General features: G+C 35.4%; 3 protein-coding genes across 4 annotated transcripts in view; 1 reads left to right on the top strand and 2 right to left on the bottom strand.

Moving 5' to 3' along the window:
* LOC107618432 (GPI transamidase component PIG-T) overlaps positions 1 to 1,483 on the bottom strand; it is a 4,919-nt gene extending 3,436 nt beyond the window's left edge. The window contains exon 1 of one of the 2 annotated variants that reach the window (XM_016320496.2): positions 876 to 1,483. Coding sequence is in view for 1 of the 2 variants with exons in the window: in XM_016320494.2 (XP_016175980.1) it covers positions 876 to 1,118 (243 nt within the window). In the remaining variant the exon portion in view is untranslated. The remainder of the gene's footprint in view (positions 1 to 875) is intronic. The other variant, XM_016320494.2, reaches the window with a different exon arrangement.
* LOC107615132 (protein FAR1-RELATED SEQUENCE 6-like) lies at positions 16,521 to 20,647 on the bottom strand. The gene is made up of 10 exons (XM_016317240.1): positions 20,525 to 20,647; positions 19,288 to 19,347; positions 19,139 to 19,198; positions 18,967 to 19,019; positions 18,283 to 18,831; positions 18,060 to 18,185; positions 17,785 to 17,903; positions 17,470 to 17,686; positions 16,726 to 17,398; positions 16,521 to 16,634 (listed from the first exon to the last, which is right to left on the bottom strand). The coding sequence occupies exons 1-10, from the start codon at positions 20,645 to 20,647 to the stop codon at positions 16,521 to 16,523; spliced, it is 2,094 nt and encodes a 697-aa protein (XP_016172726.1).
* Positions 24,111 to 26,775, top strand: part of LOC107615133 (UBX domain-containing protein 1-like) — a 2,726-nt gene continuing 61 nt past the window's right edge. Inside the window, exons 1-6 of the mRNA XM_016317242.2 lie at positions 24,111 to 24,274; positions 24,446 to 24,546; positions 24,848 to 24,924; positions 25,109 to 25,188; positions 25,309 to 25,369; positions 26,715 to 26,771. Of these exons, the coding sequence (XP_016172728.1) occupies positions 24,453 to 24,546; positions 24,848 to 24,924; positions 25,109 to 25,188; positions 25,309 to 25,369; positions 26,715 to 26,771 (369 nt within the window). The 5' untranslated portion in view covers positions 24,111 to 24,274; positions 24,446 to 24,452. The remainder of the gene's footprint in view (positions 24,275 to 24,445; positions 24,547 to 24,847; positions 24,925 to 25,108; positions 25,189 to 25,308; positions 25,370 to 26,714; positions 26,772 to 26,775) is intronic.

The raw sequence follows: 26,775 nt of genomic DNA, 5'->3' as shown, positions 1-26,775 counted from the left end.
ACAACCAAAAAAAAAAAAAACCCTTCAAAATGAACTTAAACGGCCTAGAAATAGAAAAAACAAAAAAGCATACAACTTTAAGCTTGTACTTTATATATGTAAACGTTTTTGTACTAATTGAGGGGCTATCTAAGTGACTCTCAGCTCTTCCACATAATGACATGATTCTTCAATAACATTGCAGACTCAAAGGCACTTCTAACATCAACAAACTCCAAAATTTCCCTCTGCTCCACCCAAGAATGTCCCATTAGTGAATTTTCTGACTTATATAACTATATGGAGCATAAAACGCAGGGCACTCACATCTTACTATACATAATATGACAAAGACAATATCAAGCAACTAAAACTTTATTCTCTATCCTTAAGGCTAAGATAAGTCGCTGTCATTGTTCTCTCCCTCTTGGTTTTCACCTTCCAAGTCTCTTTGTCAAATGATCACTCATATGCAGGGCATGTTCTCATCGAACAAGAACACCGGAACAGTAGAATCAGGACTCTTGATTCTCTGCACACTCGATCAGATTGCTCAAGTTTTTTGTTTTTGTTACTTTTTTATCATAAAGAAGCTAATTTGACTCAACACAGAGAAGATAAGGACAATACATAACCAAAAATACAGCTTTATAAATAATCACCAAATCAATTATTCACACTAACGAAACGAGTAAGCTTGGCAACCTTTACATCAAGCATTTAATTTGACAAACTTCAACAATAGTTACATGACGTAGAAACTTTCAATAACTTGAGTCATCAGCATCAGTATCAATAATTCAATATCAAAATCCCAGCAAAAACTCTCAAAAAATAAATTTTTGTTATATCATTATAGAAAGAAAAGGTAAAGAGTGGAAGAAGTGAGCAGGCACCAGCTGAGCGATGGATTTCGGGAAGAGGTGATGGTGACGGGCGAAGGAATCGGAGAGAGGAGCCTCATTCTGGAAGTGAAAATGTGAGAGCACTTTGCGATCGGGCAACGGCTTCAGTAGCAGCTCTTCCCAGAACTCTTCTTCTTCTTCTTCTCCCGAACCATTAGATGCTGATGCCGATAACAAGAAGATCGAGAACAGAAAGAGCATAAAAAGAGTCCCTTTCCGAGAAAGAAGAGCCATTTGCGATGCGAAGCAACACTGAGTCACTAAATTCTATAGTGATTCCGCCATCAACACCACAGTTGTAGTGCTGCGGCGGCGACGGTGGCCGCAAACCTCGAGTCACCACGGCGGTACGGAGGCGGGAGGCGATCCAGCGGACTATTTGCCGTTTTAGGTGGTGGCGGTGAATGATTCAGTTGCCTGCCTTCGCACTTTACGGCGGCGATGGATGGTGGCAGCGGCAGCGTTAGGGCAAGTGAGAATTAGACAGAAAAGTGAAGGGTGAGAGACTGAGAGTCCGAGAGCGAGAAACGAGACGAACAAAGAATTTGCGAGACAGTGAGAGAGCCGTAAAGGGTGTTTTGGGGTTTTTACTTATTTTTGCGTTTTATTGGGATTGCATTTTAGTATGTTACGGGCCGGGGCTAATATTTTTGGATATTGGGTAAGTTTTCGTGTAATGCTCTTTTATTGGATGTTGGAGTGTTTTGCAAAGTTCTTGGAGCCAATAATTTATGGGGGACGAATTGCTTTAGCAAGAATGTAAGATTTTTTTTAAGGATAAATATTTTTTCCGTCCCCTGTCCTTTTTTTAAATTTACTACACACTTCTTAACCTTTACAAAATATCAGATCGACCTCTGTTCATATATTCTGTGAGACCAATAAATCATTTCGTTGGTTTCTCCGTTCATAGTCGTCGGAAAACGCTGAGGTGTAACGTGCAGTCCGGGACATGGCTTTGGCACGTCCTACGTGGAATGATATGTGTTCATTAGGACCATTAAGCCCTGTACAATCAGCAAAGCGACGTCGTTTTGGCCTGAAGCCTTTTTGCGTGTTATTGTGAAATCTCATTCTTCCTCTTTTCTGAACCCTAACACTAGGGGCTCAAGCATGAGCGAACCAGAGCAATCTTCAACCTCTCACACACGCCATGTCTGGAGGAAGACTATGGTGGGGTTCGAGTAGTCATGCAAGTGAGGAGAAGAAGGCCAAGTTCCAGCACCTTAAATGCAAGTGTGGAACGTATACAATCATGCAAGAATTTGGGACATCGAAGAACTCAGACAGAATCTTCCTTGGTTGTTCCTACTATCACGTAAGTGTGCCTCTATCTTCAATTATGTAATCAACTTCTTCTATGCTTTAACAAGTTGTATTCACTATAATGGCAATTGCAGATGGGGCAACCTCACTGCAACTATTTTGTTTGGCTGGATGAACTGATTTCTAAATATTTTGGGCATGAAGACGAAGATGATGTTGAAGGAAGAATGGTGATGCTAGAGAATAGATTGGAGCAACTGGAATATAAGATTGAGCATGAATATGAAGGAAAATAAAAAAAATGTAGTAATCACTATGGTGCATTTGTTATGCTGGCAATGTTAATTCTGTTAACAGCAATTGTGTTTGTAGTATTTTAGGGTATACTGTGTTGCTGTAAGTGATGCATAGACAAGGTTAAGACATGAGTTAATTTGCTCTGTAATTGCAGGTTCTATATGAATGGAATGTGAATTTTTTTTGTAAGAATCCTAAGTCTGAAACCATGATAAGTCTGCACAATGTTGTATAAGCTAAAAGCATAATATTTATATTCATACTGCTAAGCACAAAGGCCTGATTTTGTTTGTTGATGTATCAGCCAAAAACATCAGCATATGTCTGAATTCACAAAACAAAAAATATGTTCCAGTAGTCTACCAAATTCTATAATTGTAGCCTTAAGTCTATTACATATTGTAACTTGACAACCAAAAAACTTGACACCAAAATATTCATAGTCTCCATAACTATGACTACAAGTATGTCATTTCTGACGTCTTGGTGGCCTAAACCTATATGTTTGCTTGAATCTGTGGGGTGCATTTAGGCCTGGTGTGGGGATAAACTTGAAGGAAGTTGTGGCAGTCCCTGAGCTAGTTGCTCCATCAGTTGTGTGTTGCTGCTGACTTGGTGTTTGTGTGGTTGGGGCTGTTGCCTGCTGGAGAGGGGGCTGAAGTATTGGGGCTGTGGCCTGCTCAGAGGTTGCTGAGCTGTTGGGGCTGTGGCCTACTGTTGAGGGTGGTAAAGTGTAGGTGCTGATGGCCTAGTTATTGCTTGCTTGGGTCTAAAATTTGGCCCCTGGTTGAGTGTAGTTGGGGTAGTAGGGGTTGAGTGCTCAGTGTTGAAACTCATACCCTAAAGCACATGAAAACAACAGAATTCAGAGTCTATGCTCTTAGGATAAAATATGTTATAGTTGCTAGACATGAATCTGTAAAATAAAATTACCTCTGTTGGTGGTGGGGTAGACTGTGAAGATTGGATATCAACTCTTGCCTCTTCTTGGATTGAAATAGGGGTGGATCTCTTTGGAACCTTCTTCTTTTGCTTTTTTGCTTTAGCCTGTGAAGTACACAAGAGAAGCAAAGTTGTTCATCCAAATCGAAAAAAAAAAACTAAGTAACTATAGGATGTAAGACAGTGGGCTACTACTGGATCCAGTGGTGTGGCAATAACATTCTGGGGATTATTTGGTTGAACTCCTTCCCCGGCCTGTGCAAATGAAAAATAACATCTCAGCTACTTTCATGCATATGGTAGTATAACTATTCTGCTCAATTAATGGAAATAATAATAACTACAATGTAACAAAAACATGAAGAACTCCTTTAACACGTGCTTGCTGCTGATCTGCAGGTGTCTGTGATAATTAGTTTTCATGTTGTTGTTGCTTTGCCTTCTTTCGCTTTGGCTGCCAATTCGGATTTGCAGGTGCGCCTTTGCAAGTCCTATAGTAGTGTCCCTTTTGCGCACATTTACTACATGTTACTTGGAATGACTTCCTCACCTTGTGACCTTTTGGCGGCATTTGAGACTCAGCCACCACATCAACAGCCCTTTTTTTGGTTGGTTTCCTAGGGGGTCTCTTAATTATTGGTACCTCTAGACGCAGCCTGTTGGTTTTCTCCCAAAACTCTTCAGAGTTCACTGACTTTATTGAGTCCCCATAAGTAGCCCTTACGGCTTCTATTGTAAGCCATTTGTGTGCAAAATCCTCTGGCTTCAGTTGTTGTTTCCTTAACCTTGATATAGCAGCTACTGCATGTTTGTATGGCAACCCTGGTAGGAAAAATACATGTATCAACATTTACTAAATCAATATTTACTGAATTCACATTACTACAAGTTAATATACAATGCTAGACACTAAGTAGATGATTAAACCTGTTAGTTGCCAAACATTGCAAGCACATGTTTGTCTTTGCAAATTGTGTTTGGTATCTCTGGACTTCAAATAATACTCTGGCTTCATCCTCAGCCCACTCTGTCGTCCACTTGTTGCTCTCAGGGATGTGTACTCATCCAGCCTGAATTGTTGAACTAGAGCCAATTTACTCATCCATTGAGTCCTTGAATTCTCTCATTGTTGTGCTCTTAGCAGCCTTCCAAACTAGTCCTTTTGTTTGCTTGTCCTTGAAGTGTTTGATGAAATTTTTCCATATGTGTAGGACACAATTTCTATGATGAGCTTGTGGCATTACCTTATGCAAAGCCTTAGCCAACCCCTTCAATAACATGTCAACCAAATATTGAATTAACAAATGAAAACAACACACAAACTAACACAAAAACAAATACAACAAATGAATGCATGTTAGCTTCTGCTGATCGGACATGAAGTTCTACCCATTAGCAGCCACTGGACCAAGATCATCGTGCAGGATTGAAAGAAACCATTTCCAGAAATCAGTGTTCTTAGCTTCAACTATAGCAAATGCTATTACAAAGAAACTGTTATTGGCATCCTGCCCCCCAGCCAACAAAAGATGACCACCGAAGTACCCTTTTAGGAAGCATCCATTCAATCTGATAAGAGGGCGACAACCAGCCTTGAAGCCCTTCTTGCAAGCATCCAGGGAAATGTACAACCTATTGAACAGTGGACGACCCTCCGGTTGAGGAGTTACATCAATCATCCCAATGGAACTTGGATTTCTTCTATGAATTTCATTCAGGTAGTCATGGAGCTTTCCATATTGTTCTCGCTCGTTTCCAATTGTTTGCTCTCTAACAGCTTTTAATTATAGTCATGTTTCATGTGGTCGAGTGCCTCTTTAGGAGTCATTAGAGGTTGAGTTAGCAACCTTTTCACTAATTTACTTGTTACCCAAGCTCTATCAACCATGTTACTACTCAAATTTCTGCCACAGTTGTGCTCTCCAATGAATGTCTTGATTTGGAAACATAGACTCTGACTATTATGAGAGCATAACACCAGCCATGGACAACCCTCTTCAGCACACCTTGCTCTAATCTTCTTCGGCTCATTCTTCAAATACATCAGCTCTTTACCCTCAAAGACAAAGTAGTCCTTAAATGCTTGCTTGAACATTGCTATGGTCTCAAATTGTTGTCCTACCTGAAACTAAACCTCACCATATTCGGCCTCCTCATTGAAGTCAGGATATCTTACCTTATGCTCCTTATCTGAACTGGATATTGGAGAGTTAAATGCATCAAACTCATATTGATATGACTTGTCCAGGTTTGAGTCCAATTCCTCACCCACTGGATCTAAATTGAGCTTATCCCTTGCCTCATCAGTTGGGTCAACCTCACTTGGCCCATTAACTTGTTCTCCACTAGGCCCACTGTTTGGCACATTGTCTCCTTCTTGTTGGGATAGGATATGTTTTCTTTTTCTTCCAACATACCTTTTTGACTTCTTCTTCTTAGTCCTAGGAGACATGTCCTTATCATCACCTCTACCAGGTGGCACATTCTTCTTATGCTTAGGTGTTTCTTGTCTAACACAACTCTTATTCTTAGTACACTTTTGTCCAGCATCCATTGCCTCTTTCATCCTCACACTAGGCTGCTTCTTCCTCACACTTTTCCTCTTTACATTAACTTCCTCATCACTACTACTTCTATCATATTCGAATACAGGTGGGGGGGTTTGTAAGGTTCGTCTTCAGTGGTCTCATATAAATCATCAGAAGAAGAAGAATCAACCTCAACAACATCTGGCCCATATACTGGTTGACTAACATGATGCTCAAAATAAATAACCAGCAAATCTGACTCCACATTCTCCATTTTTTATCGCACATTTTGTTGATCTCCTTATCTCTTTTGAGAACATTTAACCCATACTCTAAATCAGGGGCACTGCAATCATACCAATACATCTGTTTGTAGCTTGTATACCCTAAACCCTTGAACATTTTCTCCAAATCCTTGAAATTAATATAATCTATGTCTAATGGAAGAAATGTCTCAACACTTCCGTCATGGTAGTATAATACACCATCTTCATCCCATTCAAACCAACCCCCATAGTGAAAAACAGGAACTATTTCATACGACATCTATTAGAACAACAATGTGCAACAATTAGAACTTAAATAACTACTTCCATCAGATTTTAATCATTAACACAATAATTTTTAGACCATGCATGGGATGATCACTAAGCGAAATCATCATTAACAAAAATCACATTAAGCAAAAAAATTTGGAGCAACACCAACTAACGAAGCTGCAAAATTAGATAGCAACACTAACCTTAGTAGCGCCGTCAGTTCCTCCGTCTGCAGCACCGTCACCACCTCCCCGTTGGATGTCTCTGTCAGCTTGCCTTGGAGGGAAACATTCCGTTTTCTTAGGTTTTCTAGGTAATTTTGAGTTGAGAACGAGGGTGATGTATGGTTGCTGAAATGTGCACAAGGGGGAGAATGGGATTTCACATAAACACGTAAAAAGGAATCCAAGCAAAATGACGTCGCTTTGCTGACTGTACAAGGGCTTAATGGTCCCAATGAACACATACCATTACACGTAGGACGTGCCAAGCTCATGTCACAGGCTACACGTTACACCACGACTATGAACGGAGAAACAAATGGAAGGGTTTATTGGTCTTACGGAATATATGGACAGGGGCCGATCTGATATTTTATAAAGGTTAGGGGCGTGTAGTTAATTTTAAAAAATGATAGGGGCCAGAAAGGGTATTTACTCTTTTTTTAAATACAAAAGAGACGTATTATATTAATTTAATATTAAACTGATAATATAAAAGAGGTGTATTGTCAGTATATAGAAAACGAATTGACGTTACACAGGGGGTATATTGTATTTTTCAGATTAAAAAATATACTATGAGTATTATAAAAGAAAGAACGAATTTATTAGATTGAGTATGAGTGTGAGAGTGTTTTATTTCGTTGAGAGAATAAGAGAATAAAAATAGAGGGAAGTATTAGTTTGAAAATATATTATAATAGTCAAATCTTTTTTTAAATATCTAAGAGTGTGAGTTTTGTATGTGAAAATCTATATGATGTTATTCCTTTTGCAATAACATATGAGAAATTTAAAAGTATACTTTATCAATGTGTTGATAATCAAATATTAAAGAGAATTACAAATACTCTATATAAGCATGTGTTAGTATTGGTGGTTTCCTTCAATTTTAAATAATGTATGTGGTTGACGATGCAAGTATGTAAGGGATGTTTTCGATCTACCAGCAAACACAGGCACAAGTGTCAATTATCGAGTTATATGTTGAGTTTAAAGTATTAGTTGAGATTGATTTATAGGAGCCTAACATCGACTAGATGGTTTATAACACTGAAAACGAAGAAAAATTTGAGGACACTTATTATATTGTTGGTCCAACTGAAGATATGAACGAAGATGATATCATAATTAAGTGTGACGTTGCATACGTCACAAACGCACTAACAAACCAACATCTATTTGGAGAACCTTCTTTCATGCACGTTTTGAATCTAGACGCTATAAATATACCAAGATTTTTGGAATTTGTCAATGCAAGTAATAGTTTTTTTTTTATTGTTATTAGTATAATAATAATTATCATTAGCCTTTTTATTGTATGCATTATTATTAATATTATTATTATGTTACGGGCTGGGGCTACCATTTTTGAATATTGGATAAGTTTTCGTGTAATGCTCTTTTATTGGATGTTGGGGTATTTTGTAAAAGAGCACCGCTAGGGAGACAATGAGATATGTATACAATGTATACAATGGGCTGTTTATTAAGCTCAATTAATATTAATAGAAAGAATTAACCAATTAATAACTCTAATCCTATTTTGGCTGTTTAGTTTAACATACCACCCAATTTATCATATTTATATTTTTTTCCCAAATCACTCAACCCTTTTGTTTCGGCATTTTTTCCCCCCCCCCCCCACCCAAACCCTCCCAATCTTTGCACACACCACTAACGGCGCAGAACCCAAACCCTCCCAAACCTTGGACACAGCCAAATCCTTTTTCAACCGAGGAAGGGCACCCATTAATCCTCATCGTTGGCATCAAGGACGGCACCCTCTTGGTCCAGAACATCCCTCCGTCTCTGCAACGAAGCTGCTATGCGCGACGCCGCCGACCAGGAACGCAATCAAGTAGCGCTCACTCACGAATCGAGCAGCATCAGAGTTCTCATCGCGTGGGCGCTTTTTTCTCCTATCAACGGAGCAGCCGACCTGGGAAAAATACCCACCTGTTCGTCAACACACCGTTCACCGGAAATACAAAGAACATCATCTCTAGAAGAATCATAACCATCCAATGTAAGTGGGTTTTGTTGTTCATTTTTGGATTGGTAATCGCTGTTGCATGTTTGAAAGTAAATATATTTTGTTGATTAAATCACTGATGACCCATGGTGGAAAAGCAGTGGTTGCTACTTATTATCGCAGAGACTGTGGAGTATGTAGTTAGTTTATGATATTGATATGCTTGTTGATTTAATTTTTGCGGGGGAAAGGTCGAAAATATTTTGGATCGTGTTTATATAGCAGTCAGATTTAAATCTTTTTTGTCCATTTCCGTGTGGACCATGTGCATGCAACGTGACGTATACAGGCTGACCATTGTTGAAAATGGGCTCATATTTGTTGGATGGTTACTTTAATAGTATATGGGATAGTTATTCTTTAAATTTTTTCTAGTTCCCATTAATTTTTTTCCTATTGCCACTGCAACCAAAGAATTAGCTGAAACTATTGTTACTGGTTTGTAATAAAGTTAAAGTAATTTTCATAACAGGCCTGGACCGTTAGATTTTTAAACTCGGACGACAAAATTGCATTTAGGACACTATAACAAGGTATTATATGCTGTATGGATCTAAGGAAAGGTTTGATGCACTTGAGGTGCAACTTTTGTGGTGTGCTGTTGGTATAGCTTTTTATCTCTTCTATAGATGGTGACAAAGGAGAAATTGTGAGGTTTGATCTTTGTATGAAACATGCTATAATCTTTGTGTCCAATATTTTCCTAAATGAACTCTTATTCTGTTATTTGTTTTAATTAAAGCGAGATATTAACCCATAATTCAATTGATTATCATGATTATATGTTGAAAGAGAACCTGCTATTTAACCATTCGTGTATGCTTCTTTGGCCATTTGTGGCCTTGTTTTTACATTATAGAAGATGATATTTTTTACATAAAATAAACTATTTTGCATAGATACCTAACTCACTCTTTATTAATAGGAATTTTCTAGTTTCATACAGAAGAACTAGTGCTTCTTTATGCTAGTACATGTACCTACATATTTTCAATTTAAGACTAATAGGATTCTGCACTATTTTGTTAACTACTTTACTCTAATCTCTGAAGATATTATACCATTGTGATGATGATGATGAATCAACTCATCATTAATGTGAATGTTAAACTAAAATGGTAGGGAACATGAAAGAAGCGTGATGAACTTGAATTGGGCTGAACTGAAGTGATTACTATTCAACAAATTTAATTAGTAAACAGTTTTTTTTTTAAAAAGTAAAGCTAATACTACTATTTCTTTGTTGGATTGGTGCAATTTTACCAGATTGAATTTTGCACAAGATTGTCCCAAGCATCTAAGTCAGTAGGGTTTTGTATTCTACTATACATCTGCTACCCAAGATTTTCTTTATATGAAAATTGCTATAATCTTTGTGTCCAATATTTTATTATTTGTCTAGATACATAAGTATGATATTGTCATGCCATATAGCGTTCAATGATTAAGTTTACATCAATTGCAATGTAATATAATGCTATTATTTACGTTATTTTGCTGCAGTTTACCAGCTTCTTTTGTAAGACTTTACGACTTAGATTGTCGGCTGAATATTGCGTGTGTAAATTATCACGGTGCTCGACCAAACCAATCCCTAAACCGGCCGACGACACACTCAGATGGGTAAAAAGGTATCCCATTGATTACATGAATAAATGAACATAGTTGGTTATTTTTTATGAAAATATGATGATCCTTTTTTGTTTTGCTCAACAGAAACTAGTTGAGATGCGATGCTCACCCTGCTACATTAACAATTTATTTATCCATTTGGAATGACATAATGAGCAGTCTAAGTTAACGGAGATTGAGGCCATTGGATTTGACTTCCTGCGCCGGGTACCACAATGGCATGTGAAGCAGAGCATCATGCTCTAACTAGCTAGGGCCTATGACGTGGAAACAAACACTCTAAGGGTCGACGCCGGGGACATTCGCATTACCGCCGAACTTATCGGCAATGTATTCGGCATACCTTTTCAAGGTTAGTGTAAGTTATGTAAGATGTAAAACTCCCGGTTCGTGGTTATGCTTTTTCCCATTTTGACACGTACTGATTGTGGTAAATTTTTCCTTTTTGCGCAGGTGACCCAATACCGGTATTGTAGAAAAAAATGAATCGCATTTGGCAATAAAGAGAGAATTTCAGAAGAAAACTACAACCCAGTTGCGGGACTTTCTCTTTGCCAGTCCAATGGAGACCGAGCAACAGAGGATGACCTTTAGAAGATACTTTATCTTGATTGTATTGAAGATGTTTCTTAACCCTACAAGCCAACAGACTATTTCTCCATGGCACGTCCCTCCGATATTGGACATCTCTAACCCAAGAAGATTTCATTGGCCGTATCAGATATTAAAGTGGCTGCGAGATGCGATAAGAAAATTCCAAGATGAGAACCGGAAAACATGCGGCGGGTGCATGTTCGTGTTGCTGGTATTGCAAATAAATTACGTAAATTTAAAAACGATCTATGGCTTTATGTTTAAGTCCTAATATTCAAGTTACTTGTGTATAGGTTTTGTACTTTCACCGCCTAAAGCATGGTCCGTTGCATGCATGTCGTGTGCCCGAGCCTTGGATTGTTGAATGGACCACTAATGACTTGACAAGAAGGCCGACCATGTGATCTCACAGGTTTAATCTCTACTACTCCCTTTTTAACAGTACAGTATAACACAGATGCAATTGGAGGTTCACGTTGTTTTTTTTCCATGTATTTGTTGTCCCATGTTGAACACACAGGGTTGCAAAGTCAACAATGCAAGGAAACAGAAAAAAATAGAAAACAGCCTACTAGTGAAGCAGTTAACGAGAAAGGAAGGAGTAAAAGGCCTTACAAGGACGCTGACCAATCACCGTCTATCAAAGGCAGTACTACATCTCAGCCAAGCTATAAGGAGTCGGATAAGGTGATCCACTTTCTTTATGATATGTTGTGCGCTCATTTGATTGGATCCTTACTTATCCGAGCGGTTGGTTGATACTTATCATATAATTTGCGTGTACAATTTTGGAAAGTTACTTCAGTATGTGGCTGCATGGTTGTTTTTTATGTATGGTGTTTATAAATAGATGCAGCTAACATGCTCAACTTAAGTTCTAATCTGAACTAGATATATAACTTGTGATTTATTTATTTACATGGCTTTTTATGTTTGAAATAATTTATTTATGCGGCTGCCAAGTTGATGGAGTGTGTGAAAATAGTTTGCATTGATGATTGGTGTGGTTGTATGGTATGATTTTATCTTGAATGCTTGTTTGAACACATTTGTTGTGTTTATATTTGTTAAGTTCTTAGTTCGGTTGAGTTAGGTAATTGAACAGATGCAGCTAACATGCTCGACTTAGGTTCTGATCTGAACTAGATATATAACTTATGATTTGTTTATTTCCATGGCTTTTCGTGTATGAGATAATTGATTTATGCGGCTGCCAAGATGATTGAGTGTGTGGAAGTAGTTTGCAATGCTGATTAGTGTGGTTTTATGGCATGATTTTATTTTGAATGCTTGTTTGAATACAGTTGTTGTGTGTTACTTTTGTTAAGTTTTTATTTGGGTTGAGTTTGGTAATTAAATAGATGCAGCTAACATGCTCAACTTAGGTTCTGATCTGAAATAGAAATATAAATTATGATTTATTTATTTCCATCACTTTTCGTGTATGAAATAATTGATTTATGCGGCTGCCAAGATGATGGATTGTGTGAAAATAGTTTTATTGATGATTTGTGTGGTAGTAATTGAGAGCTTTGATGCTCCACGATGGACGTTCATTTTTTTTGTAGCCCTTTTAGATGTTCACTTTAGTGGTGTTGTTGATGTTCGTTTTAGTAGGGCTTTTGGATGTTCACTTTAGTGGTGTTGTTGATATTCGCTTATGCTCATGTTTTTCATCCAAATGACTATCTATTACAAAAGGTTGTAGTATTCTTAGTGCAAGTGACGATATGTATGAATATACACCACAGGAATACAGGCCTGGTACGAGGAGAAAGTTGCCTGTCCGCAGAAGCCGATCTAGAATCGGCACCAAAAAAGCAATTCCAAGAGAAAAAAACCTAGTAAACAATCCTTCAGCATTGGTGGTCCCGGACTCTGATGAGGATGACCACATGCCGCTTGCTAGAAGGATACGGTTATTCCAATAGTGGCCTCGGCCACATGATGCAGAACAAGCAGAGCCCGTGTTCAAGGGCAATCATAAAAGTCCGCAAGGAGAAAACACTAAACACACGGATGCATCTCCACACATGCCACCAGCAGCACATGTCCAGCTTAGTGACTATGATTTCGATCGGTTAGTAATTTCCAGCTAACCATGCTGTATGTTTCTCTTCTTTATTTGTCATACCCTGCCTTGTGATTAGCCGTCTAGCTAGTCATAAATTGTTGTTTTAGCTAACTTCATGTCGCATTCCTTTGCAGCGAATTTGACATCTCGATCGTTCAGTGTCCTAAATTTGAGGAAGTTTTGAATCATGTTGAACAGGGGTGGGAATCAAAGGCCATAGTTATGTAGCCCTTGTAAATTGTATTGCCAAACAAATTAGGCTACCATATACCGAGTCCAGGGAGACCAAGCTTTTCACTCGGTTTAACTCAGTTTGAGAAGACTCCAACCCCTTCCCCGATTCAATCAATTCATCCAAGCCTAAAGAAAATAAGGTTGGGAGAGACTAAGGAGAAACGAATCAGAATATGGATAGTGGACTCGTCCTTGAACGAAGATCAAGAATTAGCTAAGTATGAAGGACGGGACTACATGGTATTACAAAGGAAGGACTTCTAGTCTTTGAAACCCCACAATTGGGTCAACAGCTGCGTAAGTATATGATCTTGATCATGCATTTTAATTCCGTGTCTTTATATCGGGATATAGTTTACAACTGCTAGAAAAATTGTTTAGATAATTCAATGGATGTGCTACTCTTTCAACGACACCGACTTATCTAGGTTCAAGCGAGATTTCTATTGCGTGTCTTCAGGCATCTTGGTAATTACATTCTTCTGATTACACAGCCGGTTAGTTTTTGTTTGGATTCTGACTATGTGTGTGGGTTTGCAGGAATCAGTGACACGAAATAATAGTCTGGCTTCCTTTATTGACGGTGTGAGGCCAATTTATGCTGGTCTTAGTCCAAGCTTCGGTGAGGATACAAGGTTCTTTGACAAAGTAGTAGCAGCAAAGAGAAAATGAGTAAGTTGCTTTTTTAGTTATGAAATAGTTTATCACGATTTGTATATGTGGCCTCACGCTATCTTTGGATTCAAATATTAAATACATGGTTAAAGTTGATTCAGTTTACTATACTATGCTGTTGGAAATGGCTTATCCTATGATGTGAGGATGTTGTGGTTCTTGAAAGCTCGAGGTAGATCAATATGCTGTTTTTTTTCTTCAATTTTTTTTCTAACGAGATAGAGCTATTCACATGCACTGTTTGCTGCAGTGGTTATTTTCTTATTGTCGGGGGGTCATTGGTGGGTATATGCATTTGAGGTGAATGCGAAGCAAATAGCTATACTCGACAATTTGCATTCTACACCAGTAGATGATGAACGAGATAAGCTCGATGCGTATGTGGTAATATACTATACTTCTTTTATTTAGTATACAACTATACTATCTAATATGATAGCATGTTATAGGCAATTTTTTGGTTCCATGATTTCAGGGGAGACTGTATGAGGATATGGCAAGCATTGCTATTCCTGCCTTCGTTCGCAGTACGTATGGCCCAGCTCGTTCCTACGCCAAGGTCCCAATGCAACCGAACATGTGAGATGAAATTATAACCTAAATTTGAGAATTTTTATGTTTTCTTTAACTAATGTGGCATAGCACGTTACAGGTTTTTGACATCCTAATTGCAATAGTATTTTGTTTTCATGTAGCTTTGACTGTGGCATGTGCGTTATTAAACTAATGGAAAGGTGGACAGAAGATTGTGAACTTTACGAATGGGACGAGATTTGTTAAGTAAACATTTGTCCGGATGTCATCATTCATGTTGTATGAATATCACTGTAACGGTTCTTAATACCAAATCGCCTGATAAATATTCTCTCAGGATTCACTCAGTTTATACAGGATGGAGTTGATGCTTGACATTATTTGTTCCCAACACAATGCATTGATTTAGTAGCTTATTTCATTTTTGGAGGAAACGGTTAAACCTGTTCGGCGCAATGCACCATGGAACAAGAAGAAGGACGTTAGTTCACCATACACTGCACCTAGCACGAGGTCATTGATTGAATGTGCAGAAGGATTACCGAAGGGGGCAATGCGCAAAGGGAGGAAGCGGTTGCTTACTTAGGCTTAGCTCCAGTGAATTGAACTACCTTATTGTGATTATTTTACTTGCTGACGATATGCCTACGGATTTATTTATGTCACATTAGAATTACATGATTCTAGGATGAAATTTTTTTGGCTTGACATTAAAATGATACGTTGGTTATGTTACCGTGTAAGGGTCTTTGTTTTCTTGCAGCTTAGATTCCGGAGTTATCAAAGCTGTATAGTAAAGTAGGCATATTTGTTAATACTGGACTATGGGAACAATAATCATCCACAGATATAGTTAAAATAAACATCTTATAATGTACTATAATGAACATCCATGCGAATAGTGAAATTCAACTTCCGCTCAAGAATAAGAAATTGTTTTTTTTTTTTTTAACTTTGATTCAAAGTCTTGATAAAAATCCAAAAATTTATAGTCACCCCGAGTGTAGAAACAAATAATAAATAATTTTTTATATAATGTTTTACATTTTAAAAATGTTTATAAAATAATATAATAATCCTAAGTGATAATAAATATAATATATATTCCTTTTCTTGTTAATTTATAACAAGGTAAATTATTTAAATTAACAATAGAATATTAGTTAAAAATACATTTGAAGTTAATACCATAAATATAAGTTTTTATTAAACTAAGATAATTATGTTTCGTGTTACTATTAAAAATTAATGAATACTATGTATTAAACAGGCAAATATTGTAATTTACTTCTTACAGGCATATTATGCAAATCATTAAAAAATTAGGAGCTTATGCACTTTTAGAACATAATAAAAATGCATTTAAAAAAATAATGACCTTTTATTAATTGAATAATGACCTTTCACGTATGGCTACCATACTATAGTTATGAAAGTTGCTGCTGATATGCTTAGCGATTTAGTTATGCCACATTAGAATGACATGCTGATATTCCTAGGGATTTATTAAAAAAAGTCACCTTAGAATGACATCAGGATGAATTTTGTTGTTGCACAGGAGAAGAATTTAGTGGTTATGTTACCATAAAAGACTCTATGGTTTTATTTCTCTTGCAACTTAGATTCCTGTGGTTATCAAAGTTGTTTAGTAAAGTAGGCATGTGTGCGCATATTGAAGTAGGCGATCAATGACCATCCACGGATATAGTTAAACTAATCTTCCTATACTTTACTGTAATAAACATCCAGTGTAACTTGGTCAAAATTAATGAAAACAAACAAACGCTGCACACAGAAATATTCACGGATACCCATCCATGCTTAGGGTGAATACCGATACTCCAAAGTAAAAGAAAAACCATGGTATATACTTATTATGCATTCAATTTATTGGAATAAAATAATGCAAAAGGGTTCACTCGGGTGACATTAACATGCTTCATGTAATCAATCCAATCTTATTCTCTGATCAACTGCATAGAAACTTAAACCCTATATATTTATCCCATGAAACCAGCCTCTTCCACTAATCTTGAAAAAAAATGAATGCATTGTATAACAAATCTTAACTTTTGCTAAAGGAGCTTAACAAAGACATGAAGCCACCAACTTGATCGGGATCAGCCTGGCCTACAACACCACCGAATCTTACATCTTGAGTTGACTCCGGAAAAACCACCTGGTTAACAAAACAAAAGGTCAACAGTTAACTTCTTCCATAGTACTATACCAAATAAAGATGCTAGGTCGAGGTTGATACACACATTTACCGGGGGGTCATGCTTGTTTTTCCTCCGAGCAGATTTTTTAAATGACTTCTCCAGGGCAGCGCCGACCCTCTTACTCTTTGGCTGGCCCTTTGTGTTGACCTTCGATGGGGCTTGGATGTCCATCACAGCGGCAACGTTCGAAGTTGTTGAGCCATTATTGTTGTGGGAGTCCGCCACAGTCTCGAACCTCTTCTTAACACGGTGAGCAGTCAACTTAGCTCTTGTTTCTTCCAGAGCAGCATGAAGCAAGGCTGTTTCTTCATCGTCATTTACAAAATCCTGAGCAATGTTGTAGAAGTGTGCACATAGTCCCCTGAATGCAACATGACTCTCATCCGACCGACTGATGTTGTGACTACTCTTGACATAAATATGCTTGCGCTTTATGTTCTTGTTCCAACGAGGGAGTACATATCGATTAGGTACTTTATACACCTTGTAAGAATGGAAGACTTCAAGACAATGACAGCATAACACTCCTAAACTCTCAAATAGATTACACTCACAACGAATCTCCTGTGTGGATCGATCGAAGTGGACGTCGTACGGAACACAAAGAATAGTATCATTCACTAGTTTTTCCTCTTCAACCTTCATGCATACCATTGGCCCCTCTTCAGCAACAACAGAGACCCTACAATTAGCCTTCTTGACAAACTCAATTTGAACATCCCTAAACATGCAGGTAGTGTACTCCTGCTAAAATTGTCTCTCCATAGGTGAGGTCGTTGCACAAGGGATAACCCCCTTGAGTCTGCTGCATCATCCTCCAATTTCCTTTGCTCCTTAATTCCAAGCACATTGTCATATTCGTGAACAAATTGGACCAAGCTAGTCTGACTGTGTAAGAAATTTTCGTAGAATGAGTGCATGCTCTCACTCCTTTGCGTGCTCCTCATGGCAGCCCAAAATTCACCCTTGAAGAATATTGGGACCCACATGCATCGGTCATCAAAGAGGTCTACATAAAGAAAAATAAACTTCTTATTAAATCATATAAAGCCACCTACCAAAAAGATTTCAATTAATGAGCAAAAAAATAATTGTACACTAACAGACCTGACAGCCATGTGTTGTTATGTAAGTTGTGCTCGTCTATGAATTCATACCAGTTATCCTCAATTGACTTCTCGGTCCGAGAGTTCCACACAATATCATTGAACTCATCATACAACTCTCTGTACCGGCAATAACCTCCAAGCTTGTGCGGTAACTTCTTCGTAATGTGTCAGATACACCACCGGTGGCGTGTATCGGGTAACACATTTTTTATTGCACGAAAAATGGATTTGCATTGATCGGTAATGATCCGATGTGGAGCAGTTTCCATGCACTTGACCCATTGGCGGAAAACCCACTCATAACTTGGGATTTCCTCATTTCCAAGAAGAGCACAACCAAGGATGGTCGACTTACCATGGTGGTTGACACCGACGAACGACACAAACGGTAATCCATGCCTACATGCAAAAACAGCGACAAAAAACAAATATCAGCCACGACCAAACTAGGAAAAAAAAAAGGAAGAAAACTAACCCCATAGTAATTACTCCATACTTGTTTGTGTTGTATGTGCTATCAAGTGACACAACATCTCCATAATATTTGTACGACACCCTACACCTTGCATCCACCCATACTGCACTCCGAAATTTACACTCATTGTCCAAATTTATCGCGTAGAAGAAGTTTGGATTGATGTCCTTCATTCTCATAAAATAGTTTATCATCTCTCTGACATCCACGTTGACGTTGCTAGTTCGGAGCCTAGCTGTAATATAGTTTCGTAAATCCTTTTCTGAGTATCCCAGGTTAGATGGGCCCCTAGACTCATTTGCCAAAGCTAGGAAAGTCTTGTTTGGTCGAATCTCAGCCTCATCATTATCCTCGATCACGCACTTCGCATGCATGGTTAGCTTCCTATACTCATGGTAGTGCACCGCCTTTTTCGCTGAACATGGGTGCGAGTGACTCAACTTCACCTTGAAGAAAAACCAGTCTTGCGTCTCCTTGTCAAACTTCACATATATCCTTGCCTTGCACCCAGCGGCTGAGATCCTGTTCTTCCGCGTTGACGCTTTGACACGAGACACACGAAACCCATCCCTATTACAGTGAATAGCTTGGTTAATAGGTTGATTTGTGATCTTATCACAAGTTGTCGTCCGTATCTTAGTAGCAAACCCGACTTTCTTTGCGTATGTCACATAGAATTCATGAGCCATTTACAATTGCTCAAACCGCATTCCAACACATGGTATTTCATCTTCCCGAAGGCCATCGTCATCCGGTACCTAAGTTTCAAATTTATTAAAAAAAACAAAAACAAAAAAAAACAAAACAAAATAAAACCGTTAAAGTTCAAATCAACCATGCGGTTCAGGACTACCAAAAATTAAACTTGAGACCAAACCTGGTGACCATGATCCATCTCTTCACTTCCAACCTGCGAAAGATCCAAAAGCGGCATGTCCTATAATCGCAAAATAAACAAACAAAATGCAAAATCACGATGGTTATTGTCCCAAGCATTATAATACAGGATGAAACTAGAATCCAAACCTCGTAACAAATATCCATCTCTTCACTTCCAACCTCAGTAACATCCAATCTTGGAATGGCCTATAAACACGAAAAAAAAAAACACCGAAAATCATATTCACGAAAACTATTTAGATAATCCACTAGTAAATGAGATGCACAAAAATTCTTTCCAAACTCCATATATAAGGATACAAAAATATAACTAGACCACATCATCCTACCCATATTAATTTGAAAAAAAATGCATCGGTATCACCTATTGATAGAAACTATTATATTTAACCTATTATATAAGCATTTTAACTACTAATATTCTCTGTACTACATCACACTGTCTACCATTTCATTCAAAAAGCAGCACATACAACCAACATGCACTTATTTCATTACCGAGTTTGTGAATTCAATGTCACTAAAGTGGCATCTTTAATGCATATGCCATCTATCATGTATACTCATATATATAATATGTATCTAAACATGCATGACTCTTATTATTGTATTTAGCTTACATTTTCAGGAAAAGTCTTAACAATAACAATGCAGTTATTTTTATCTTATTATATTTAACAATATAATAATCTCCTCATCGTTTTATTCTCTAGGCATCAAACACATCATGGGTGATTACTTCTAAACTAGCCACTTGTCCAGTGTACCAATTAAATTGCTTATACATGCTGGTTTAAATTTGCATATTAATATTCCATGACTCATTAACGCACTCATATCCTCCATGCAAAGATGAACATCTAAATCTTATATAAATAAGCATCCATGGTGTGTTAATCTTTGTGTCCAATATTTTCCTAAATGAACTCTTATTCTGTTATTTGTTTTAATTAAAGCAAGATATTAACCCATAATTCAACTAATTATCATGATTATATGTTGGAAGAGAACCTGCTATTTAACCATTCATATATGCTTCTTTGGCCATTTGTGGCCTTGTTTTTACATTATAGAAGATGATTTTTTTACATAAAATAAACTATTTTGCATAAATACCTAATTCACTCTTTATTAATAGGAATTTTCTAGTTTCATGCAGAAGAACTAGTACTTCTTTATGCTAGTACATGCACCTACATATTTTATTCATTCCAGGTCAATTTAAGACTAATAGGATTCTGCACTATTTTGTTAACTACTTTACTCTAATCTCTGAAGATATTATACCTCCATGCAAAGATGAACATCTAAATCTTATATAAATAAGCATCCATGGTGAACAAATTCAACTAACAATTCTCACCTTATTAGGCTGCTGACCGTCGGCGACAAAATGTTCTGGAGCTTCTTCCGGTGGTTTCGATGGATTGTGGTCAGGAATGGATGATGGAACATGACACGGAGACTGCACGACCTTACACGCCATTTACGAACTACCACGCGGTGATGGACGTATCAAAGGAGAGACACTATTAACTCCTTTATCTTGCACGATGAATAAACCGAATAGACCGCAGGCCAGTTGGGCAGGTGGACTTGATGCGGTGCCGCCGAAAGGAGCCACACGCTGGGAATGCGCTTCTGGGCGTTCACCGGTGCGGATCTCGACGTCTCCGGGAACGACTTCCGGTGATAACACACGAGCCAGTGAGAAGATGAGATAGTAACGTCGGCGAGAAGGGTTGCGTTCTTGGTTGTGTCGGCGCTGTTCATAGAGAAATGATCATGGTTTGTGTTTTGGTTTAACTGAATCCTAATTTTTTGAACCATTCAAATTAGCAAATCTTCATAATTAATGATTATAACTATAATTCAGTATTAATTTCAATTAAATCCCTAATACCCATAATTTAATTTTAATTTCAATTAAACTCCCATTGTATGCATTGTATAATAAGAGCATTGGTTCCTCATACTTTTCCTTTGTAAAATTTTGGAGCTAACAATTTGCAAAGACCAGATTGCTTTTAGCAATTTTTTTTAAATCGATAAGAACAGATATTACACTTGATCTTAGCCAAATTTTTGTTTTTTTAAATACAAAAACACAATATAAGAGAAATGTATTACATTTTTAAAAATTTAAAAAGATAACACAAATGGGTGTATTGTATTAATTTAATATTAAATTGACAATATAAGAGGGTGTATTCTCAGTAAGCAAGGAGCGGATTGACATTACATAGAGAGCGCATTGTATTTTTTAGATTAAAAAATATATCTTGAGTATTATAAAAGGAAGAACGAATTTGTTAAATCGAGTGTGAGTATGAGAGTGTTTTATTTCATTGAGAGAGTAAGAGAATAAAAATAGAAGAAAGTGTTAGTTTGAAAATATATTATAATAGTCAATTTTTTTTTCAAACATTTGAGAGTGTAAGTTTTGTATGTGAAAATGCATATGATGTTGTTATTCCTTTTGTAATAATATATGAAAAATGTAAGAGTATACTTTGTCAATGTGTTGATAATCAAGTATTAAAGAAAGTCACGAATACTCTTTATAGTCAATCTGTGTTAAGATTTGGTGGTTTCGTTCAATTTTAAATAATGTATGTGGTTGACAATGTAAGTATGCAAGGATCTTTTCGATCTACCAGCAAACACAGGCACAAGTGTCAGTTATCGAGTTATACGTTAAGTTTGAATAATTAGTTGAGGTTGATTTATCGGAGCCTAATATCGATTGGACGATTTATAACACTGAAAATGAAGAGGAATTTGAGAGCACTTTTTATATTGTTGGTCCAATTGAAGATGTGGACGAAGATGATATTATAATTGAGCATGGCGTTACAGACGTGACAAACACATTAGCGAACTAACATCCATCTGGATAGCTTTTTTTTCATGCACCTTTGGATCTAAAAATTATATATGCACCAAAATTTCTTGAGTTTGTCAATGCAAGTAAATAGTCTTTATTATTGTTTTTAGTATTATAATAATTATTATTGCCCTTTTATTGTACGCATCATCATCATCATCATCATCATCATCATCATCATCATCATCATCATCATTATTAAGTCTGAATTATTTCTTGTTATTATTGGTGTAAATCTTGTTATTGTTACAGATGGTGGATTTGTCATTGGCGTAGAGTTTAGTTTTAGAGAAAATGTGATTCCAGTAATTAAATATTATATTATTTGTAGGTGTGTGGACTATCGAGCGTATGAATTTGAGCTAATCACATTTTATGCTAAGTGTGTATAATATAAAATAAGTTGCGATTGGCTTATCAACGTTAATCTTATTAAGAGAAAGATTTATTGGGTTATAAAATGGTACAATGAGAGTCACACATGTACTAGAACGACAATTTCTTACGATCATGCCAAACTAAATTCAGACATGGTTGTAGAAGTGATAAAGTCATTAGTTAAAACTGATCAATCTTTAAAGATAAAATCTACAATTGCTGAAGTTCAATCGAAATTCAACTATACGATAAATTTTTGTAAAGCATGATTGGTTAAGCAAAAGATAATTGTAAAAAATTTTGATGATTGAAAAATTTTTTATAAAGTTTTGTCGTTATGATTTAAAATAATGGTATAAAAAAATTCATCAGTAATAGTCGAGATTAAAACTGCGTCAACATACCAAAAAAATAAGGTAGTCCAAGATATTAATATATTGACACGGGTATTTTTTTAAGAAGAATGTTTGATTAAAAGACATTTAAATCTTTTTAGTATTGAGATTACTTTCATACTATTTGATGACTATACTAAGCATTTGTCCTTATGCTCAAACATATTCTAGAAGTTTTTTCGTTATTGTGCTTCAATTTGTCAAAGATAAGATCGTTGATGATTAGTTTTCGAAAATAATTAGCTATTTTTGGATACTCATTTGTCAAATAGAAACAACCATTGATAATGCGAGTACAAAATTGACGATTGGTTAAAAAAATACAGGTGAAATCCGATAAATGGTTGAAAACTCGTTTAAAAATAATATTTGAAGAACTAGTTTCAGAATTTTTTTTCTTTTTCTTTTAGGTCAATGCTATTATAGTTTCGTTTGTTTATCTGGTCCTACTATATAGTTTCTTTTGATTAGAGTGAAAGTCTTTTGATGATTAAAAAAATGTATAAGATATTAAATTTTAAGTAGTTAATATCAGATAATTTTTTTTATTGGAACAAACATTTTTAACCTTTATTGTTAGAGTATAGGATTTAGGATTAGAATTTATGGTATAAAATTTATAATTAAAAAAAATTTTGGTTGATATTAACTAAAAAATTAGTATATACGAGGATGTCAATTAGGGACGGATTTACTTATATTGTAGTGGGGCATTGCCCCTATTATAATTTGGAATTTTTTTGAATAGTACATAATAATAATATTTATTTGTCCCCATTAAATTATTAAATTTGATCTCACAATATTTTTTTATTCAACTTTTGACACTTGACAGTTAATTTAAAAATTTTATATTAAATGTGCATTATAATGATAAATTCTCAAATTTAAATGAGATTGGTGTTCTTTCTTAGAAATCAACTTGAAAGAATATTATCTATCCATTGGTATTTTTTTAAATTAATTTTAATTTTTTCCATAATAATTACACTAATTAAATGAACTTTTTCAACCATAGCTAATTATATGAAAGGTGGATTTTAAATATTTTTAAATAATTGTCTAACAATATATATATATATATGATTTGATAGCTAATTTTTTATATAAAAATAATATTTTTATTATAAAAATTATCATATTATATATATTTTATCCCATTATCAAAATTTGTTAGATCCGTAAAATGTCAATTATTTTGGCACAAGGTTCTTTCCTTGGCAGGCAAGAAAACAAATCCAAAAGGAAAAGAATAAGAATGAGTTTGAACAAAGAAAAAACATGTGACAAGTCAGAAGAACCTCGAACTTGGTGGTGTTTAGGTTTCTCAATTCCTCTTTGTTCCTTGAACCCAATAATGGAAGTGTTATTATACTTTGAGCTTTCCATTTCATAAGCTTCTTAAGCTTCTCCTCTTCTTTCACCATCCAACACACCCTTCCACTTGAATACGGTATATTTTTTACCATTTAATTTTTTTTTAATTGTTGTATTATGGTTCCAAAATCCCATTTGGACTGAAATGTTTATCTTAAATCCAGTTCTTAAAACATTGCAATGTTCATAATATTTTTTTTTCTTTTATTACTATTTTTTCGGTTGAAGTACATAACTCTATTGATAGAAATACAATGGCTGTTCCAAAAGTGAATGAAATGTTGCTTCTAGACCTTGAAGAAATGGGATTTCCACGGTCACGAGCCACCCGGGCACTTTATTATTCAGGTCAATTTATTTATAGAAATATTACGAAAAATGTTAGAGATTCATTCAAATTTATTATTTTTATCCATCAATTCGTCATTAATATTTAAAAATATGTGATTAAATTATTAAACTAAAAGAGTTTAGACTAATAACTAAAAATAATAAAAAAATATTAAATTCTGATAATTTTTCGAATTTTTTCATATTATTGAGATAATACTCATTTTGTTATATATATGCCTTCAAAATCATGTTCTTGTAAATATATATATTTTTGACACTGTTCTTTGGGCTTAACAAGGATGTTTTTCTTCACCAGGCAACAAGAACTTAGAGGATGCAATACATTGGACAATTGATCACGAAAATGACCCTGATATTGATGTGTTGCCACTGGTATTTAATTTTTTTTCTTACAAGTTATATTCCTTTGAGAGCTTAATTACTCAAAATTTGTTCATGTTACCAGATTCAATTTATATGATATACAATTCATTTATCAATATTGCAAATAAAGCAAATGAGAGAGAAAGCTTCAACACATTTATCATTAATTAACTCTTTGTTTAAATTTCAACAGGTAGATGTAGACATTGATATTGATTCTCCTCAATCCTTTCCTATCACGGAAGAAATCAGAATCAAAGCTCAGAAGTTAAGGTTTTTTAATCTTTCTTAATCGCTTTCTTTCTCTTTTAATTTCTTTCTTTCGCTTTCTTTCTTAATCAACTATTTCTGAGTTTTCTCTTCATAATTTCATTTAATTTTTTGTTGTTATAGGGAACAAGAGCATAAGAAAAAAGAGGAGGAACTAAAAAGATTGGAGAGAGAACGGGAGAAGGTAAAACCACTTTCGCAACGTTTGATCCATATTACCGACCCTATACACAGTTGACAATGCTTAAATTGTTCTTGTTGTATTGATTATTTGTTTCTTCTCATCTTCTAGACTTGACCTTATGTTTGCTTTATGAGGTTGAACCATGATTGTAGTGCCAATGGAAAATAGTTACAAATATGCTAAACAAATCCAAATCCAACAGGGAAATTAGTGGTTACAAAGAGAAACTAGAGGGTTATTAAAATTTATTATTTTTTATTATTAATTAGCCATCAATATTTAAAAGTATAGAATAAAATATATTATTAAATTAGTAAACTAAAGAAATTGAATTGATTTCACAGTCAAAAATAATAAATACTAATAGTCCTCTAATATTTCTGGATTACAAATGTACTATCAATTTTGATGAAAATACTAGATGTTAGGTTATGCCCTTAGTCCTAAATTCCACATACATAAGATTCAATTACAATACACAACACATTGCAAATTGAGAATATTAAGTCTTATTAATTGGTGTTTATTTTTATTTTTAATTTTCTTATTTTCAAATTTTTTTAAAGTAAACATTGAAAGTAAAAACAAAAGGTATTTAAAATAAATAAAAAAATATTGCAAATTATCAATTTATGAGGAAAGGAAAATTTTGAAAGTGGCTACTTTAAGATATTTTTATGTGAAGATAATATTGTTAACCGTTATATGATTTAGTCAAATACGTTCGACTATACATCTCAAACCATCTAACAATTCACAATATCTTTTTCACGTGAAGATATCTTCATAGAAATAATCAACAATTTTAAAACATAGTGTTATTAGTAATTTTAGAAGGCATTTTCTTTTGGAAATGAGACCGGTTAAACATTATTTTCCTTTGGATACAATATGATTCAGCTGGCAAGGTTTACTATGAAAATTATCATGTTTAGCAAGGGTTTTCCACATATATTACTAACTCACATGTGTTCTTCTCAAAGGATCAACAGATTAATTTAGCTAATATTTCCCAGCTCTCACTAATTCAATCCAATTTATTACATGTTAAATAATAAGTTATCAGAATAATCATACGTGTCATAGTAGAATAATTAAATTTGAAATAAACAAATAATCAAACTTATTTACAGTAATATAATAAAAAAATTTATGAGATGTCAAATATATATTTCTATATATACACAACATGATCGAAATTTCTATTTTCTAGGCACTAGAACCTGTTGTTTTCCACAAGTGGAGATTTTCTGGGGCTTTCTTTGCTGTCTTATGTCTTAGTTAATTAACCTTAGACATGGCAGCATTGATTTTTATCAAAAAAAATTTAATTGCTTTATTGCAGGAGAGGATTCAAGCAGGTAAGAGACTCCTTGAGGCAAAGCGAATTGCTGAAGAAAATGCAC

The sequence above is a fragment of the Arachis ipaensis genome, chromosome B09 (assembly GCF_000816755.2).
Source record: "Arachis ipaensis cultivar K30076 chromosome B09, Araip1.1, whole genome shotgun sequence".
Taxonomy (NCBI): Eukaryota; Viridiplantae; Streptophyta; class Magnoliopsida; order Fabales; family Fabaceae; genus Arachis; species Arachis ipaensis.
This window is presented reverse-complemented; position numbering and strand designations above follow the sequence as displayed.

Bases quoted from the DNA above. Each gene is read 5' to 3' on its own strand.
- LOC107615132 (XM_016317240.1), bottom strand. From the start codon at position 20,647: ATGGCGTGTAAGGTCGTGCAGTCTCCGTGTCATGTTCCATCATCCATT. The intron at 18,186-18,282 runs GTATGGAGTAAT...TTTTGCATGTAG, and splicing joins AGCACATACAACACAAACAA to GCATGGATTACCGTTTGTGT. The intron at 17,399-17,469 runs GTTATCCCTTGT...CTGCATGTTTAG, and splicing joins GATGCAGCAGACTCAAGGGG to GGATGTTCAAATTGAGTTTG.